The 19,132-nt window shown below is 42.3% G+C and overlaps 1 protein-coding gene across 1 annotated transcript in view; it reads left to right on the top strand.

Annotated features, from left to right (window-relative positions):
* Window positions 1-19,132, top strand: part of col22a1 (collagen, type XXII, alpha 1) — a 45,686-nt gene that overhangs the window by 20,976 nt on the left and 5,578 nt on the right. Inside the window, exons 20-55 of the mRNA XM_034545619.1 lie at window positions 115-150; window positions 621-650; window positions 867-920; window positions 1,033-1,086; window positions 4,436-4,489; window positions 4,996-5,049; window positions 5,139-5,192; window positions 5,316-5,369; window positions 6,191-6,244; window positions 6,352-6,396; window positions 6,479-6,541; window positions 7,120-7,173; window positions 7,315-7,356; window positions 7,502-7,534; window positions 7,728-7,781; window positions 8,258-8,311; window positions 8,397-8,450; window positions 8,553-8,606; window positions 8,749-8,802; window positions 10,697-10,801; window positions 11,615-11,659; window positions 12,336-12,413; window positions 12,509-12,544; window positions 12,622-12,675; window positions 12,783-12,827; window positions 13,055-13,090; window positions 14,335-14,448; window positions 14,740-14,793; window positions 15,024-15,077; window positions 15,177-15,230; window positions 15,373-15,426; window positions 15,592-15,645; window positions 15,785-15,838; window positions 15,913-15,966; window positions 16,054-16,098; window positions 18,104-18,157. Coding sequence (XP_034401510.1) covers window positions 115-150; window positions 621-650; window positions 867-920; window positions 1,033-1,086; window positions 4,436-4,489; window positions 4,996-5,049; window positions 5,139-5,192; window positions 5,316-5,369; window positions 6,191-6,244; window positions 6,352-6,396; window positions 6,479-6,541; window positions 7,120-7,173; window positions 7,315-7,356; window positions 7,502-7,534; window positions 7,728-7,781; window positions 8,258-8,311; window positions 8,397-8,450; window positions 8,553-8,606; window positions 8,749-8,802; window positions 10,697-10,801; window positions 11,615-11,659; window positions 12,336-12,413; window positions 12,509-12,544; window positions 12,622-12,675; window positions 12,783-12,827; window positions 13,055-13,090; window positions 14,335-14,448; window positions 14,740-14,793; window positions 15,024-15,077; window positions 15,177-15,230; window positions 15,373-15,426; window positions 15,592-15,645; window positions 15,785-15,838; window positions 15,913-15,966; window positions 16,054-16,098; window positions 18,104-18,157 — 1,941 coding nt within the window. The remainder of the gene's footprint in view (window positions 1-114; window positions 151-620; window positions 651-866; window positions 921-1,032; window positions 1,087-4,435; window positions 4,490-4,995; window positions 5,050-5,138; window positions 5,193-5,315; window positions 5,370-6,190; window positions 6,245-6,351; window positions 6,397-6,478; window positions 6,542-7,119; window positions 7,174-7,314; window positions 7,357-7,501; window positions 7,535-7,727; window positions 7,782-8,257; window positions 8,312-8,396; window positions 8,451-8,552; window positions 8,607-8,748; window positions 8,803-10,696; window positions 10,802-11,614; window positions 11,660-12,335; window positions 12,414-12,508; window positions 12,545-12,621; window positions 12,676-12,782; window positions 12,828-13,054; window positions 13,091-14,334; window positions 14,449-14,739; window positions 14,794-15,023; window positions 15,078-15,176; window positions 15,231-15,372; window positions 15,427-15,591; window positions 15,646-15,784; window positions 15,839-15,912; window positions 15,967-16,053; window positions 16,099-18,103; window positions 18,158-19,132) is intronic.

Raw genomic sequence — 19,132 nt, 5'->3', positions numbered from 1 at the left:
CACAATAAGTGTGTCATCTCATGTGAATTATGGCCCGTTGCCGTATCATTACCACGTTGCCCTAGAGGTGCTTGATTCTAATGACGGGGGTTTCCATCTTTGTTGTGTGAACAGGGGGAGAGAGGCCTCGCCGGATTACCTGGGGATGTGGTAAGTACCAAAAATAGACGAAAAGGAGAAAAGAACGTAATGATTATTAAGTCTGACAAGGCAGTCATGGGCGAGATTAACCTGTTGACCTTGTCTTTGAACTGTGACCACTAGAGGGAGCCACTGAGGCTAAAGCAATTGGTTGTTTAACTGTGAGGTTTATTGACCTTCTTCTTTATTTGGATGTTGGATCGAGTCATTTTAAACCAAATATGACAGAAATGTGCTGGTCCCAGCTTCTTAGGATGCCTGTCTTGGAATGTATGATAAGAAAAAAATTAATTACTTAGCGTTTTGGACTTTTTGATCGGATAAAACAACCCATTTTAATGCTGTCCATGGCCTCCAATCCTTCACATTGATTAGTTCATGGTTGCAAAATCAATCTGTAAAATGAATTAAAAAAAAAATAAAAAAAAAATAACCCACATTGATTACTCGTTTTGTCTTTATCTTTTTTTTAATTTCAGTTTCAAAAGGAAGGCTTGCGGGGTGATAAGGTGAGTTATTGTTTAAAAACTTTAACATGTCTCATGTTAATTAACAGGAATGTAAAGATTCAAAGATTCAAAGATTCAAAGACGAACACACACAACCACCAACGACACGAATGAGCATGAACGTATGATATAATGACCATAAAGTGTAAACTGTGATCTCAAAGAGCGACAGCAGTTGCATCATGTGACACGTGTAATGTGTTTGACCCGTTTCAGGGAGACGCTGGACCTCCTGGGCCTTCGGGGCCCGAGGGCCCCCAGGGGCCTCAAGTAAGGATCGGGATTTATTACTTCCTTTTTCCTGCTCTTTAGCGTTTGGTATATTGAAAATGAATGAATCCCAGCATGGATGAGTGTATGAATTGTGTGTTTTATTCTTCAGGGTGCTCCGGGTCATCAGGGTCTACCCGGGGAACCGGGAGAGTTCGGCCAGAGGGTAAGAACCTCGTTTCTTCTCTACATGCCTTCATCATTACAGACCTTAGACCCTATATTGTACCTGAAGATGCTCAACCAAGTGCAGGTTAAATACCTGCTTCTTATTTCTCAGTAGCAACACCGTTCTGGAGGTAGAGTGAATCATATTGGTTGAGTTATACATCACAGTGTGGCAACGCATCCTTCTTCCTTTTTATATGTATGCACCTCGCATTCACGATTTAGGCGAATTGAACTTTTGGAAGACTCCATCGGGGGGGAACTTTCCTTGACGTGACTCCGTCTGCATGCCAATCGCGTCCCCGGTTTCCTCAGACGGGCCTTCACACCAACCGTGGCTCCGTACCATATTCTTGTGAAGCAGACTTCTCAAAAACCTGTCAGGATGATCCACCAAGGAGCCTCAATTCCTCGCAAGAAAGTCCCCAACCCTAAATTTAAAGTAGCTTCCTCCTTTTTATTTTTATGGACGACCAAATAGGACATTAACACATTATATATATATAATATATTACATATTATAATCACATAAAGGTGCAACATTGTCTTCTAAAATTACAATTTAATCTGTAAGATTAAATTATTAAAGTTCCAAGAAGCATGATGCATTTGGATTATTATTTATTATTTATTAACGACTATCTGGAATACACAGACGTTTAGGTAGAGGAGGACGTTTGTATGGTTGAACACTTAAAGAGCACCTGAAGCACAAGATGCAATGTGTTAATAATCGTATCCTCGATCTTTCAATAACCTTAACAGCGGAGTAGGATTTGGCGGCATCTGGTGGCGAGGTTGCAAATTGCAAACAACTGAAACTGTATCGACTGTGTGCCAAGTATCGACTTACGGTGGAGAACGTCGAAAAAGGGATTAAAAAAAGATTTGGAAACTCAAAAATTCTTATTTTCCAGTGGATTATACACAAAGAAACACATACTTATTCATATTTTATTGCATTTCTACCCATGAAACCTGCTAAATGCTGTTCTTTAACCAAAATAAATAAGCATAATACAGACGGGTTTGCATCACAAGGGAATTTCTTTGTAATCTTGAGAAAATAGAACATTCTTGTATCTCCAAAGCTTATAATGTTTAACAAAACAAAACAAAAAAACTGTGATGAGAAGATAAACAAAAATGATGGAAATGATATCACTCACTTATAAAGATGATTTAGTCCACTGAGTCTAGACTCAAATGAGACGACGTTGCCTCCAGAGAAGCTCTTGTTTGTCTAATCAGTCATTTGAAGTGTACACTGAGCTCCCATAACTGTGTTTATCATATTCCAATGGGATTATATAAAAAATAAAGATATTTACTTCCTCAGGCTAAAGAGAGCTAATACTGGAGCTGTTATCAGTGCTTAGAATGATCTACAAAAAAGTGTCTCTTGTGTCTCTCAGATTCAATGAAAGACTTTTTCTACTTCCAGGATGCACTTTGTCCTCAGCCAGACGAGCTTATTTGAGAGACAGTGTATTGATATGGATAAAGCGATCCCATTGGGTTCAGATTGCACAATATGTGGCAAATCTCCCTGCTTTTATTTTTTGTAAAATCATTAAGAGTTTTTTCTCTTTTTACCGTCCCATGGGATGCTTTCCAAGTGAATCCTAAAAACCAAACAATAAAAGAAAGAAAAGAAACAACAAATGGCGAAGAGCTTGACCTATTTTGACCTATTTTTTTCTTCAAGTTTGTGGTTGTTATACCTCATCTGAAGATGCACCTGGAGAGAGTGCGAGTGTGTGTGTGTGTGTGTGTGTGTGTGTGTGTGTGGGGGGGGGGTGAAGGTAGGCTGAGGAGAGCGGTGATAACAGGGTTGGTCCCCACAGCACTGATGGGAGTCGGCTGTATGGTTGAGTTGGTGGAGATTGAGCTGCTTTCAAGATCTCAAGGTCACCGCTGCTGTGACCTTTACACACACACACACACACGCACACACGCACGCACACACACACACACCACCTCGACACCCCTGATGGACAGCCGGAGCTGGAATGTGAATGTGAAGGACGCCATAAAGAAACAATATAAAGAAAAAATATTATTCAGGATTTTACTGTGAACATTTCTTGTGGAAAATAAGTGCAAATTACATCCACAGACAGAATTATTTAATTTGGCGCTACTGTCTATTTGAACTACATAGTTTAAATAATCATATATATATATATATATATATATATATATATATATATATATATAGAGTTTATGCTAATTTTTTCTAAGAGTATTAAGGGCCCAGTTTTGCTGTGACAGTCTGTCTACTAATATTGTCAATATTGAAATTAACATGCACATTTTCACCGGAAACCGTTTCCAGGGGACGCTAATAAGTGACGCACGCGTCTGAAAATTAAAGATACGGCTCTTAAAATCGATTTTAAATTTCCTGCTATTAAACCAAAGTTTAACAGCAGCAACAACACAGATGTACGAATCACGAGAGGCAAAACAGATTGAACTACATTTAACTTAATTGCCGAATCCAAATAACTTCATAAACTAAACGCCATGACAACCAGCCACGTGTGTCACACCCTTTAGTGTCCCCCGGAAACGGTTTGGAGAGCGTTTTCTGCATTTGCAGCGTTTTCTTTACTAAATGCTGAGCATGTGTTGGCAAAGTAGTGAAAATGTTTTCTAGATTAGCTATTGTTTTGTTTTGTTTTGTTTGTTTGTATTTGTTTTCTTAATTTGCAGTGCGTTGGCTGTATTAACCAAAACGGAAACACGCATTAATTGATTCAAAACTGAGATGAAAGTTACTGCTACCTGCTCTCTTATTAATAGTTAAGTTAGCTCCATCAAGCGTGTTGTGACTTTTATCTCCTCCAGTTGGACTGAATTAAACCATTAATCCCACTCAGTTATGTGGAATAACTTCATTAATTTGAATATTTGTGTTAATTGCAGTCGACATCTTGATGAAAATGCTAATGTGCGTTGTCGGTTGTATCTTGTGACAGTGTAAGTTGAAATTGTATGGCACACTAATAAAATTATTGCTAAAATTAATGCTGAACACAGCTGTATCTATCATCTAACATGGTGTCCAGCTTTGAGGTCTAGATGTTGTTTTCAAAGCTCTCTCTTCTCTCCAAACTCTCAAACTCTGTTGGAGAAGATCCCGGAATTTAGCCCAGCAATGTCGGATTTTTAAAAATACAGGAATTGGCAAAAGACAATGAAACTATGGGAGGGTTTAAAAATGGAAAACAAAAAAACATTGGTCATGACCCCCAGCGACCTCAGTCGTATTCGCCTTGGAAACGGCTCACGTTGTGCATTGAATGTCTTTTAATTCATTTTTTTTAATGGTTGTCTTTCAGGGTAAAAAAGGTGAAAGTGGATTACACGGAGTGGACGGCCTTCCTGGACCCCCTGTAAGAACAACTTCCGTACACACACACACACACACACACACATATGTAAGACCTCCTCCAAGTAAATGGAGGAGATTTCATTTGGCATTTAAATTGTGTAGGCTGCTCAGAATCACAGCTCTCCCAAAAGGAGTCTGCGCGGTTTGTTTTGCCAACGGGGGAGAAAAACAAACCAGATTCAAGCCACATCAATTTACTTCTCCCTGGAGAGAAATAGAAATACAGTCCACCTTGTCTTCCAGTGTGTGTGTGTGTGTGTGCGTGTAAGGTTGAATGAGCTCCAAACAGTGCTGCAATACCCCCCTCTAGTGGCTGCTCACCGGTACTGATGCACACTGTCTCTTGGAAGTACATTATGGACACAATTCATGGGGGAAATCTGAATATTTGGCAAAAAAAAACATCCCTGACAAAAGTATAGATATCTTCAAAAACAAAAAAAGCCACATAAATGTAATATTTATGAGATGATCATTAATTGATATTATCTTTTTTTATTTTTGCAGGGTCTTCTAGGTCCATCTGGGTCACCTGGAAAACAAGGACACACCGGACCTCCTGTAAATCATCGGGACACAATCAATCTCACAAAATTATCATTTGTTTTTTTTGGAAACATGATGTTATTGTGTTATTTCTTCCGTGAAAGGGTCTGCCTGGTGAAATTGGATTTTCAGGCAAACACGGAGAGGCTGGAAAGCCTGTGAGTCGGCCCCTTTTAAAAAAAAAAAAAAATCGTATTCTCAAATAAAACCCACGTGTTGTCGCTTCTCTGCTCGCGTCACTAAAATGTCAACCTTTTTTTTCGCCACTTGGATCTTCAAAGGGTCTCCCCGGCAAAGACGGTCTGGACGGCCTTCCTGGAAACGACGGCGCTTTGGTCAGTGTGGCATTTAGAATCATCTTTTCTTTTCTTTTTTTGCAGTCACGTTTAGAGCCGTGCCAAGCAGAACTCTTACCTGAACAATGGCTCAAATGTTATCTGTACTGGGAATGGAGCCTTTTATAACCAGAAAACAAACAAAAAAACACAGATAATTATCACCCACATCTGCTCTACGGAGCTTATTGGTAACTTTGAGCTCATTGTTTTTGTTTTAAAGGTCTGCGACTGAGGCTGTCGCTCTTCAAAATGTTTGTTTCCAGCTTTTCAGGGGAAAAAAACTGCAGATGACAAAGGAAAGTGAGACCGACGGAGGCCATTGTCGCTCTGTGTGTCTCCTGGATGCATAACAAGGCGACTGTGTGCTAACACGTTCGCCATGTTCACCTTTTTTTAGAGGCCATGATGTCGTTTCAGCTCGTTGTGAAGTTCCGCCCACAAGTAAACACACAAATAAAAAGATGAATAATGCTTAATGTGCAGTCTCTGTGAGCCCTGCGAGGTTTATCGACTGCGTGTGTCACTCTTCCGAGTCTCTAAGCTGCCAAATAGGCCGCGTGACTTTGTCACAGTTTGCTCGGTATTTGAGTCGGACGTAGAGTGTCTAATTATGACGCGACTAAATGCGTCAGCGAAAAGGCAATTTTTTCCTGGAAAATATACAAGTGAATGAATGTGAATCACTTGTTTTTTTCATCGATGAATCAACGATGGAGACGCGGCGGCGTGTGGGAGGTGTAATCGACGCAGTGAAATTGGTACTGAGATGCGACGGCTTTACATTTTGCCATCTAAATGTAAATCTTGTGTCTCTGAAGGGGCCCCGAGGAGAGCGCGGAGCGGAGGGCTTTTCAGGCAAGCCCGGAACTAAGGTAGTACCCCCGTGGCTTCATTAGAAACCCAGAAACACGCTCAAGACGTATGCAGCTTATGATACTGACCCCCCCCCCCTCCCCCCCCCCTGTCTTCTTCTCCCCAGGGTGACGATGGGCCTCCCGGACCAAGAGGGCCTCCAGGGGATAGAGTGAGCTCACGGCTCCTGATTATTATTTTTACATTTTTTGTAATGATGCGTAGTTCATAGTGTATATTTTCTTTTTGTGCAGGGCGAGCCCGGTTCCTCCGGTCAAACTGGTGGGGACGGAGTGCGCGGGGACAGGGGGGTCCCGGTAGGTGTGACAGTGTTCATTCACACCCCGCTTCACAAGATCCTCCCAGGGTTGAAATTGTGTAACGTATACACATTTTCCAAGAGGACCTGTGCTTAATTGGTGCTGGGTGACATGTATCATATAATCTTGATTTATATATCTAATCTTGATTTATATATATTTATATGTATGTATGTGTATATATATATTTATTTATATATTTATTTATTTATATATATTCATTTATATATATTTATTTATATATATTCATTTATATATATATATATTTATTTATATATATTCATTTATATATATATATATTTAGATTTATATTCATTTATACATATTTATATGTATATATATTCATTTATATATATTTATTTATATATATATATATATATATTTATATATATTTATTTATTTATATATATTTATTTATATATATTCATTTATATATATTTATTTATATATATTCATTTATATATATATATATATTTAGATTTATATTCATTTATACATATTTATTTTTATATATATTCATTTATATATATTTAATTATATATATATATATATTTGTTTTGGCTTGTCTTCCATAGGGAGAAAGAGGACAGGATGGATCACTTGGACCAAAAGGGGAGAAGGGAGACAAGGTAACGAAGGAACCAGTTTCACATGATGCACACGGACAAATCACATTTAAAACGTAGTGTTTTACATCAGTGGCAGTCGTCAGTCATGGGTCACCCTGTAGCGTTGAGGTCACAATGTGACCATATTGTCTGCGTCCTCAGGGCGAAGTGGGAGTCAGGGGACTACCTGGCATTCCAGGAAATGTGAGTACATCTTCTGCTTTTGCTACTTTAACGTCCTGTGCACTCTCAAGCCTGCAATGTGACGATATTAATAACGTACATCTGATTTAAAGACGAGCGATGCTGCGTCTACCGTCGACTGTGAGATTTTATTTTTCTTTCGCAGGTGGCCAATGTCATCCCCGAGCCCGGTGAACCCGTGAGTCGACTTGTTTTATTACACGGAACAAACCCGATTATTACAGAATTCAGAGATGGAACATTTCCTTTTGTTTTAGTCGATAAAAAAAGTTGATATTTTGGTCTCAGTTTAAGAGTCAAAATCTTCCTCTTGTCTTACCTTTCTTTTTCTTTTTACAACTTGTAATGTGATTGTTTGTTCCTACCTCTAGGGAATGCCCGGAGAGAAAGGAGCAAAGGGGGATCAAGGGAACCAAGGAGAGATTGTGAGCTTCTTTCTCAAATTATTCTTATTTTGCTGTCTCGGAGAAAAAAAAAACTACTTCTTGCAATATGCAAAAGTGTCCACTAGATGTCAGTAGAGATCAGGTACGAAGAGCTGCAACATGGAACCTTAACTGTGCTAATTAAATACAACTGATCCTCCTCTATGTATTTCAGTTTATGTACAGAACATATTAGCTGGAAACAGAATAGCACGCTCAATATGTCGCTATGGTTACGTTGAAGTAGCCCATGATGCAACGATTGACACGCACACTTACACACTTTCTCAAGCATCCTATGAAGGTGATGGTGTTCAGTTAATCACAGAGTATTGTAGAAACTCTTCTACAATGGACGACCAAATACAATCTTCAACACCCTCCATTAATTTCATAACTTACGTTAGAAACGCGACGTAATAATTTTGACAAGGAATATGTGAAAGTGAACTCCCCCTCTTCTTCCGCTCCTGAAGGGTCAAAGAGGGTTACCTGGTGAACAAGGCTTCAAGGGACCAGCCGGACTAGCGGTGAGATGCTCATGGCCGCAACACCTCCTCAGTCGGTGTGTTGCGGAGCGATTTGACGTCTAATATGCAAATTTTTTAATCCCAGGGTCCGAAAGGTGACGCTGGACTAACGGGAGAGACGGGACGTGTTGGACACCCCGTACGTTGTCTGTTTTTTTTTTTAACGCGTCACACCGTTTTCTCACCAAATGGGACGATGCGGTGTTAAAACTGTCATGGCTGCTTGTGTGTTTCTCCCAAGGGTCCACCCGGCATAGCCGGTTCTCAAGGTGCTCGCGGATTACCGGGGAACGTGGTAAGTCGGTTCTAAACTTTTTCCTGAGATGATCATTTTAAGGTGGAAAGTCAGCGCATGCCTCCTAGTTGTTCGACATATGACCAGCAGCCACACATCCCCCCCTCTCGGGCATTGAACTACCGGGTGTCTTGTCTTCCAGGGCATCCCGGGGATCATTGGGCCTCCCGCTCCGCCCGGACAGAGAGGAGACACGGTCAGTCTTCTGTTTTTAGAAGAGCATTCGAGTGATGGGGGAATACGTCTGCGGAGAGGAGAGCGTGACCTTGTGTGTGACCTTGTGTGTGACCTTGTGTGTGTGACCTTGTGTCTGTGACCGTGTGCGTGACCTTGTGTGTGACCTTGTGTGTGACCTTGTGTGTGTGTGTGACCGTGTGCACGACCGTGTGCGTGACCTTGTGTGCGTGACCTTGTGTGTGTGACCTTGTGTGTGTGACCTTGTGTGTGACCGTGTGCGTGACCTTGTGTGCGTGACCTTGTGTGTGTGACCTTGTGTGTGACCTTGTGTGTGACCGTGTGCGTGACCGTGTGCGTGACCTTGTGTGTGTGACCGTGTGCGTGACCTTGTGTGTGACCTTGTGTGTGACCTTGTGTGTGTGTGTGACCGTGTGCACGACCGTGTGCGTGACCTTGTGTACGTGACCTTGTGTGCGTGACCTTGTGTGTGTGACCTTGTGTGTGACCGTGTGCATGACCTTGTGTGCGTGACCTTGTGTGTGTGACCTTGTGTGTGTGACCGTGTGCGTGACCTTGTGTGTGACCTCGTGTGTGACCTTGTGTGTGACCGTGTGCACGACCGTGTGCGTGACCTTGTGTACGTGACCTTGTGTGTGTGACCTTGTGTGTGTGACCTTGTGTGTGACCGTGTGTGACCTTGTGTGTGTGACCTTGTGTGTGTGACCGTGTGCGTGACCGTGTGCGTGACCTTGTGTGTGTGACCTTGTGTGTGTGACCTTGTGTGTGACCTTGTGTGTGTGACCTTGTGTGTGACCGTGTGCGTGACCTTGTGTGTGTGACCTTGTGTGTGACCTTGTGTGTGTGACCGTGTGCGTGACCGTGTGCGTGACCGTGTGCGTGACCTTGTGTGTGTGACCTTGTGTGTGACCTTGTGTGCGTGACCTTGTGTGCGTGACCTTGTGTGTGACCTTGTGCGTGACCTTGTGTGTGACCTTGTGTGTGACCGTGTGCGTGACCGTGTGCGTGACCTTGTGTGTGACCTTGTGCGTGACCTTGTGTGTGACCTTGTGTGTGACCGTGTGCGTGACCGTGTGCGTGACCTTGTGTGTGTGACCTTGTGTGTGTGACCTTGTGTGTGTGACCTTGTGTGTGACCTTGTGTGTGACCTTGTGTGTGTGACCTTGTGCATGACCGTGTGCGTGACCGTGTGCGTGACCTTGTGTGTGACCTTGTGCGTGACCTTGTGTGTGACCTTGTGTGTGACCGTGTGCGTGACCGTGTGCGTGACCTTGTGTGTGTGACCTTGTGTGTGTGACCTTGTGTGTGTGACCTTGTGTGTGACCTTGTGTGTGACCTTGTGTGTGTGACCTTGTGCATGACCGTGTGCGTGACCTTGTGTGCGTGACCTTGTGTGTGTGACCTTGTGTGTGAACTTGTGTGTGACCTTGTGTGTGTGACCTTGTGTGTGTGACCTTGTGTGTGACTGTGTGTGTGTGACCTTGTGTGTGACCTCCAATATGTTTTTTTACCAGAGAGGCCTTTGGATTCATCTTAATCCTGCAGCTCCGTAGCGGTGGAGGTTCAGAGCGCTTTCTACGGCCTCTCGTGGCTTTTTTCACTTTCTTTTGTTCTCTCTCTTTGTTTGTTTTCTCTTTTACTTTTTCCACAAGTTACTGATAAAAAAATCCCCCCAAAAAAGGATTGTGTCATAATGATATTTCACCCATTCATAAACCAATGGTGCATATCTGTGTTTCTGTACAATGATGTGAATATAAAGAAGACCCCCTTCCATCACAAGGATCACACATTTACTATTAAAAGTAGAAACTAATAGAACGTAACAAAGGTTTTTTAAAGCCACCTGCAGATGCATCTGTTTGACAATAGAGTTCTTTACTTTATTCTGACAGGGCGAAGCAGGTAAACCAGGACAATCGGGACCCCCGGGCCCACCCGGATATGGCGGTTTGACTGGACCCCCCGGACCACCGGGAAAGGGCAAAGATGGGCAAACTGTGAGTCATTTTATTTCTGTCACATTGTATTCATCACTTCCGTTTATACTTCAAAACATCTTGTTTTTGCAGTACTACTTTTTAATGACATTATTTTTGTGTGTGTGCAGAGTTTGGGCATTTAAAGGGAAATAAACAAAAAATGTACAGACTTATTTGGTTGCATTATGTTTATTTTGCCTTCTGATGTTGTTTTTTTAACTACAATGATTGTAATTAACGGACCTAGATGTGTAGGTGTTGTCTGTGGCTCCTTAAAGTCTTTCAGTCCAGTAAAAAAAATTTTTTGTACATCATTTCCTGATATATTTCGTATCTTTTGCAAACATTTGCATCTCCGCTGGTGTCTGACATACATTTGTCACACGAAGTGTGTGAGGACGGGTCCACCAGCAGGTCGGTGTAAATCACATGGACCCTTTTTGATCGTAGAAGTGCACGTGAGTCGGTTCACGTTCAACAGGAAGCTCCTAAATGTGCCCGAGAGCCGCCGCTTTGGTGTTCCTCGCGTGTGTTCTGCTCCACACGTTCCTTCGTGGTTCCTTCCAGACATGTGGGGCCGACACAGGAAACACGTTGTTAAGACTCGTCGCATTGAAGGAGCACCGCAAAGCGACCGGTTTTATGGTTTTATTATTTTTATTTTTTTACAGCTGCCAGGTGTGGTGGCCCCGAGGCCTCGCCACACTTCTGTGAATGAAGAACGGCGACTCGTACACACACTCGGCTCCGAATGACGTATTCAAGAGAGGATCAATTTCTGTCTTTGATTGGCCAGCGTTTTGTTTATTGATGGCATTTGTGTCATTACAGGGGGATCAAGGACCTCAAGGAATCCAAGGACCCCCAGGACTAAAGGTAACTCTAGCTGTGTGTGTGTGTGTGTGTGTGTGTGTGTGTGTGTGTGTGTGTGTGTGTGTGTGTGAGAGAGAGAGAACGTGTGAGTGTGAGAGAATTAATTTGTGTGTAAGAGTGAAAGTGTGAGTGTGAGAGAATTAATTAAAGTGTGTGTGAGAGAAAGTGTGTGTGTGAGAGAGAATTAATTTGTGTGTAAGAGCAAAAGTGTGTCTGAGAAAGTGTTGCAGGTTGCCTGAGGTGTGTGCGTGTGTGTGAGAAAGTATGTGTGTGTGTGTGTGTGTGCGTGAGAATGAAAGTGTGAGAGAGAGTTTTTTGTGTGAGAGAGGGAAGGTGTTGCAGGTTGCCTGAGGTGTGTGTGTGTGTGTGTGTGTGTGTGTGTGTGTGTGTGTGTGTGTGTGTGTGTGTTTTAATCACGCACAACTTCTCTTTTGTTGATGTTTTATTTTGTTTAATTTATATATTTTTCGGTGCGGATGACACAAACAAATGAACTCCTGTTGAAAGCAGCAGAATCCATGTCGGCTCCGTCTCTTCGCCATAAATCGGCCGCCGCCGCCGGCTGATTTATGGCGTCTAAGTCGCTCGGCCTCTCATCATCGACGCCGAGCACTTAAAAAAAAATCTGGGATCAGAAGGCATCGCTGAATGTGACCAGCACACATTTCTTTTTTCTCAGGGCCAAACGGGTGCTCGGGGAGAAAAAGGGTCACCCGGAGAACGGGGCCCCGCAGGAGACGGCAAAGTGGGACAACCGGTACGAGAGAGTCGCATCATCTTCCCCCCGGTGCATATTTACATATTTGGAAAATGCGCAATGTTGTTATTTGTATATATATTTTTTTTTTATAGGGACCTTCGGGAAATAACGGAGACCCGGGACCTTCGGTAAATATTTTCTAGAGTTTCCTCTTGAATATCTTCACATAAGAGGAGTTCCTCTAACAGCTGTGTGTGTGTTGCAGGGCATCAGGGGTCTGCCGGGAGTCGCCGGTCTTCAGGGCCCAGCAGGCCACAACGTGAGTCCCCCAATAAATTAGTAAATGAATGTAAACACGCTTGTTTATGTATTTGTATACGGCTCCGTAATCTAAATATTGTTTTTGCCGCTTGTACCAAAATTCAGGGTTTAACGGGAAGGCCGGGAGACAAGGGGTCGCCAGGAGATCCTGTAAGTACAGAACAACCAGTTTTAACTGCTATATTTCACTTTATGTGCTCTAATAACAGACTTTCAAGTTATATTTTTTGGCCAAACAAAAAGATCATTATTGTCATTTAGTGGATGCTTTAAATCCTTTTATTTTATTTTTTTATTATAAATGCATTTATTATTAAAATCTGGTTTTAAAAATCTGGCCTAATTGAATCTTTCCTCTTTTCCTCCTCGTCTCTCAGGGAAAGAACGCCGACCTCTCTGACCTCAACCTGAAGGTGAGGAGCCGTTCCCTCCCTCTGACTTCCTGTTTGGATCCTGAGAGCGACCTCTTCGTCACGTGTCTCCTCCTCTTCGTCACTAATGTGTCTCCTCCTCTTCGTCACTAACGTGTCTCCTCCTCTTCGTCACTAACGTGTCTCCTCCTGTTCATCACTAACGTGTCTCTTCCTCTTCGTCACTAACGTGTCTCCTCCTCTTCGTCACTAACGTGTCTCCTCCTCTTCATCACTATCTTGTCTCCTCCTGTTTATCACTAACGTGTCTCCTCCTGTTCGTCACTAATGTGTCTCCTCCTCTTCGTCACTAACGTGTCTCCTCCTCTTCGTCACTAACGTGTCTCCTCCTCTTCATCACTATCTTGTCTCCTCCTGTTTATCACTAACGTGTCTCCTCCTGTTCGTCACTAATGTATCTCCTCCTCTTCGTCACTAACGTGTCTCCTCCTGTTCGTCACTAACGTATCTCCTCCTCTTCGTAACTAACGTGTCTCCTCCTCTTCATCACTAACGTGTCTCCTCCTCTTCATCACTAACGTGTCTCCTCTTCGTCACTAACGTGTCTCCTCTTCATCACTAACGTGTCTCCTCCTCTTCGTCACTAACGTGTCTCCTCCTCTTCGTCACTAACGTGTCTCCTCTTCTTCATCACTAACGTGTCTCCTCCTGTTCGTCACTAACGTGTCTCCTCCTCTTCGTCACTAACGTGTCTCCTCCTCTTCGTCACTAACGTGTCTCCTCCTGTTCATCACTAACGTGCCTCCTCCTGTTCGTCATTAACGTGTCTCCTCCTCTTCATCACTAACGTGTCTCCTCCTCTTCATCACAAACGTGTCTCCTCCTCTTCGTCACTAACGTGTCTCCTCCTCTTCATCACTAACGTGTCTCCTCCTCTTCGTCATTAACGTGTCTCCTCCTCTTCGTCACTAACGTGTCTCCTCCTCTTCGTCACTAACGTGTCTCCTCCTGTTCATCACTAACGTGTCTCCTCCTCTTCGTCACTATCTTGTCTCTTCCTCATTAACGTGTCTCCTCATCTTCATCACTATCCTGTCTCCTCCTGTTCATCACTAACGTGTCTCCTCCTCTTCATCACAAACGTGTCCTCCTCTTCATCACTAACGTGTCTCCTCCTCTTCATTACTATCTTGTCTCCTCCTCTTCCTCACTAACGTGTCTCCTCCTCTTCCTCACTAACGTGTCTCCTCCTCTTCATCACTAACATGTCTCCTCCTCTTCGTCAGGATGTTTGCTCCGACTGCCCAGCGGGTCCACCCGGACTGCCCGGTCTCCCGGGAGTCCCCGGGGATAAAGGACCCCTGGGACCTCAGGGGAAGAACGGTCAAGACGGTTACCAAGTAGGTCATTAATATTAATATATATATATATATATATATATATATATATATATATATATATATATATATATATATATATATGACATCATCTTTTCCTGTGATGTAAACACTACGGCTCGTCTCGAATGGAGTGATATGGAGTGTCATCATCGGCCCCCGGTCCGGTGTGACGGATTGGAGGAGGCTCGGCCTCATTAACCGGGCCTCCTCTCGGGATTAGGACCCCGGTGCCGGTGCTCGCCCCCCCGTCTGACCCGGACCAGAGACTGATGCTCTGCCGTGTCGTTACAGGGCCCGTCGGGAACAGCCGGAGCTCAAGGGCCCCCTGGAGCCGACGGAGCAAAGGCAAGTTTGTGCACTAACTGCCCCGTAATTGCTCCCAAAGGGCCAGCTGTTCATTAGTTTTAAAATTATGATAATTGGGTGAATTTAAAACACCACAACTACAGAGCTATCGCTACAGCCTCCTCCTTTTGGTAATAGTTTGAATATCTTTGAGACGTAGTTTCAGATGAATGCTTTCCTCTTGAAATGTGACGTTTCTAATGGCCTCTCTTTTCTTTTTTTCACCACAGGGTATTAAAGGGGATCGAGGACCCCCAGGAGGCCCGGGAGACAAAGGAGAAAAGGTATAGTTGTTATGTCCATTCTCTTTTGTGTTTAAAAAAATATTGTTGGGTATGAATCACATATTTATATATATATATATTTTTCTTCTGCATTTACAGGGTCACACAGGACCCCCTGGCCATCCGGGTACCGCTGGCTTAATGGGCACGCCTGTAAGTTATTACTTCTGGCTTATTTCTTCTTCTTCTTCTTGAAAATGTCTAAATACTTCGTAAACGGGGCAATTTGAGTTGGATTTCTCATTCTTTCTATTTTCGGGTTGACCTCCACTGACACTGTCTCTTTCCTCTTCAGGGTAACGACGGACAGCCTGGCCCCATCGGCCCCCCGGGGTCCCCTGGAGAAAAGGTCAGGCTGCACTCCAGAAAACGTATCGCCCATGTGTCATTACTGTACAAACCTCTTCCCTCCAGCATGTAGGTCAGCCAGCCCGTCTGGTAATAGCGGCCATTCATCATTTCTTTTTTCCTGGGCGACATTGACCTGTTTGTGTTTTTTGTTTGCTCTTGTTAGGGCAAAGAGGGTCTCAAGGGAATCCAGGGACCACCGGGTCTTCCCGGCTTGATCGTAAGCAACATTAATGGATCATCATGAATATGCACGCGGTTCAGTGCAGTGTGGCGTAAATAGTCCGAGTTCGTAAGTTGCAGTTGTAGGTTTTAACAGTTGCGGACGCTAAATGGAAAATGTTCCTTTTGATCTGTAGGGTCAACCCGGGAAAATGGGAAAAGATGGCGGTCCAGGTGAACCAGGAGAGTCTGTAAGTGGATGAGCTACGAAACATCGTGATGGTATAACGTGGCCGGACAATCACTAATTCTGGTTTCATCTCAGGGCAAGCAAGGTGAGCCAGGACCACTAGGAAACCCGGGGCTGAGGGGACTCCCGGTAAGTAGCCGCCGGTAAACGGGTCCGATGGAGCAGAGCAGAGCACATTGCCGTGACTGATTCACGGCTGTTGTTTTTCCTATGCAGGGCTTCAAGGGCCACAGAGGAGAATCTGGTGCTCCGGGACCTAAGGTTAGTAGAAAGTTATATATTTAATTAGTGCTATCTATATATATATATATATATATATATATATATATATATATATATATATATATATATTAATTCATTTCATTTATTATATTAATATATATATATATATATTAATATAATAAATGAAATGAATTAATATAATATATATATATATTTATTTATTTATTTAATCTATATATATATATTTATTTAATGCTATATATATATATATATAATTAGTTTTATCTATTATTTATATATATTACATTTTTTAAAAATGTTTTAATATATATATATATATATATATATATATATATATATATATATATATATATATATATATATATAGCAAATCCAATTTTTGCAATGCCATGATTAAATAAAAATAATTCAATACTTAGGATTTGGAAGCATCAGGCTGTTTTCCATTTACTTTTCCTTTTTGACACGGCCGAGCAGTGAAAGCTTCCACTTCTTGTGACACGAGTGTTCAATTTAAACATTGGAAAAGCAGAACAATCTTCCCCCCGGCGCAGGTTAGTATATAAAAAAGTGATTTTTCTCTATTTTGATGACACCTGCAGTTTCCCCAGACAGCAAGTTAATGGTGATGCATGCTGGGAAAGCTATTAGGATAGCACTAGACTCTCTACAGACCTATAGTGTCATTATATGTCCTCTACGGAGGTTCTACATTTACAAGTTATTGCAAAATGTATTGCACAATTAGAATTATGCCAATTGATTTAATCAAATGACAGTATTAACACAAAAAAACGCACTCACACAAAAGACAAGGAGACGTCCAATGAGAGTGGGATACACTTGGCAGAACATTCTCTGCTTGTATCTATATTCTTGGATTTTGAAACTGGCACCTTCACAAAAGAACACAAGAACATAAAAGTGTAGAGATTATGCGTTCAGAGATATAACAGCCTCGGCTCAAGAGCCATAACTGGAAGTTAATAACTGCAGCTGGACGAGCTCACAGTCAGCGTTGCGATTTTAAAATGCTCCTTTACACTCGCTATTTCTTTTGTTGAAAACAAACGTCCTTATATATACATATATTGTCTCGGCCCGGCAGCCGGCGCCGCCTCACAGACGACTTATTAGAGGAGCCGCGAAGTGTTTGCCTTCCGCTGCTCACAATTACCGTCATTAAATATCACGTCGTACAGAAACGATAGCAACCGTTATTCGGGGGAATTGAAAGTTGACGTCCATAATTAGAGGTGCTGATTTCGCACCTCTAATTGGAGGCGTTGAAGATCCTCAAGTGTGCCTAATCTGTTATTTATTGTCATTTGTAAAAACGCAATTACAGAATCGCTCTCAAATAATAAAAAAAACACACAGCGACAAAAATTATAATGTAAGACGTAAAAATATAGGAATAACAATGCATCCATACAGAGACTACTGTATGTAGAAGTGAGTCGTATTATAAATACCATGTTTAAGGATATCGGATGAGGCCAATATACATATAACCAAACACAAAGGACATTGAGCTAAATAATTCAAATGTACCTTAAAAGGAAACATAAGCTTTATATTGTTGCTGCTTGTATGTTAATGAGAAACAGGAAATGTAGAGGACTGTTTGGCTGACATGGAAACATTGTAAGCCAAATTAACTGGACACATTTTCAGCGAGCTCTATGAATCCATATAACGTTGCATCATCTGCATATTATGTGATCCAATTCCTGTGCCGCTGAAGGTACACTGCACACACTCCTGTACCAGCAGCTAAAACCACAACCTTTGAACTAATTCATCCTCCACGAACGCACTCCTTTTCACCGTAACATCATCTTCCATTAGCTTTAGCGATTGTGGTGGTAATGCTATAACTATAGAACAGTTTCTATATGTCTTCAGAGCTTTTTTTTTAAACTCATTTTCTCCTGAGCGATCGCGGGAACTTTACCTTAATTTGTCCTTGAGGTTTTCTCTTATGTCTTAAATGTGATTGTTTTCCTTCTGTGCCAAACAGGGAGAAGATGGAAAGCCTGGATCGTCCGGGCGAGATGGGAAACCTGGGAAAGAGGTATGTTCAACCTTTCGTGAGTTATTGATTTGTGTTTTTTCCAAAGTGCGCTAATGTTCTTTCCATAATAACAGAATAATTGCATATTATTGTAAACTTTTTTCCATAAAATGGTTTTTTTGTTTCCTTCATACATACCTGATACTCTCCGAGAGCACTGAGACGCATACACGTCAAGATTGTGAATTCAAGAAGGAAAAATGCAATTTTGTATTTTCAATCTGCAGTTCCAGCATCTCATTTTTAGCTTCTGTATCTATTTTACACACACACACGCACACACACACACACACACGGTTCTTCTCCATGCAGCATCCCTTGCTGGCTGCGTCACAATGAGAATAATCATTATCGCTGCCTGGAACCAGTCCTCCATTGATTTAGGGAATGCAGTCAAAACCTCCTGAGATTAAAAAAAAAAACCTTCTTTTTTTTTTTTTTTGGACTGAATGCAAAGTTTCCAGCAGAGCAAAGAATATTTAATCACGTCGATATAATACTGGAACTTCATTACCAGCAGCGTATGTTTTAAACCGTCGCTGCTTTAGGTCCTCTGTCACGGTTTTATGCCATTAATCTTTACCAAATGACAAACTGGAAATTCATTCCGTGGACACATTTTGAAGGCTGCAGCACCTTTATTACCCCCCCCCACACACATTTGTCTCGAAGCGAGATGTAAGACTTCACAGAAAAAGAATAAAATAACTTTTTTAAGTCGTCCTCTGGCGGCGGAGCTCGCAGACGGATGGCTCTCACAGTGTTGCCTCCTAAAGTTAGAATCCTCTCCCCGCCTACAGACTCCTTCCACACAAAAGAAAAGGTCTTCAGATGTGCTTCACCGCTACAGGAGAGGCTGTTTTCCAATAAAGATTAAAGTGTTCCTCAGCATGCCCTAGAGATGAGATATGGTTGTGTTCCATTTTTTTTTTTTTTTGTGTGTAAAAGCCATAATTTTGTGTGTGTGGGGGGGGG

This window comes from Cyclopterus lumpus, chromosome 11 (assembly GCF_009769545.1).
Source record: "Cyclopterus lumpus isolate fCycLum1 chromosome 11, fCycLum1.pri, whole genome shotgun sequence".
NCBI classification, from domain to species: Eukaryota; Metazoa; Chordata; class Actinopteri; order Perciformes; family Cyclopteridae; genus Cyclopterus; species Cyclopterus lumpus.
Note: the sequence above shows the minus strand (reverse complement) of the source record. Positions and strands in the feature narration are given on the sequence as shown.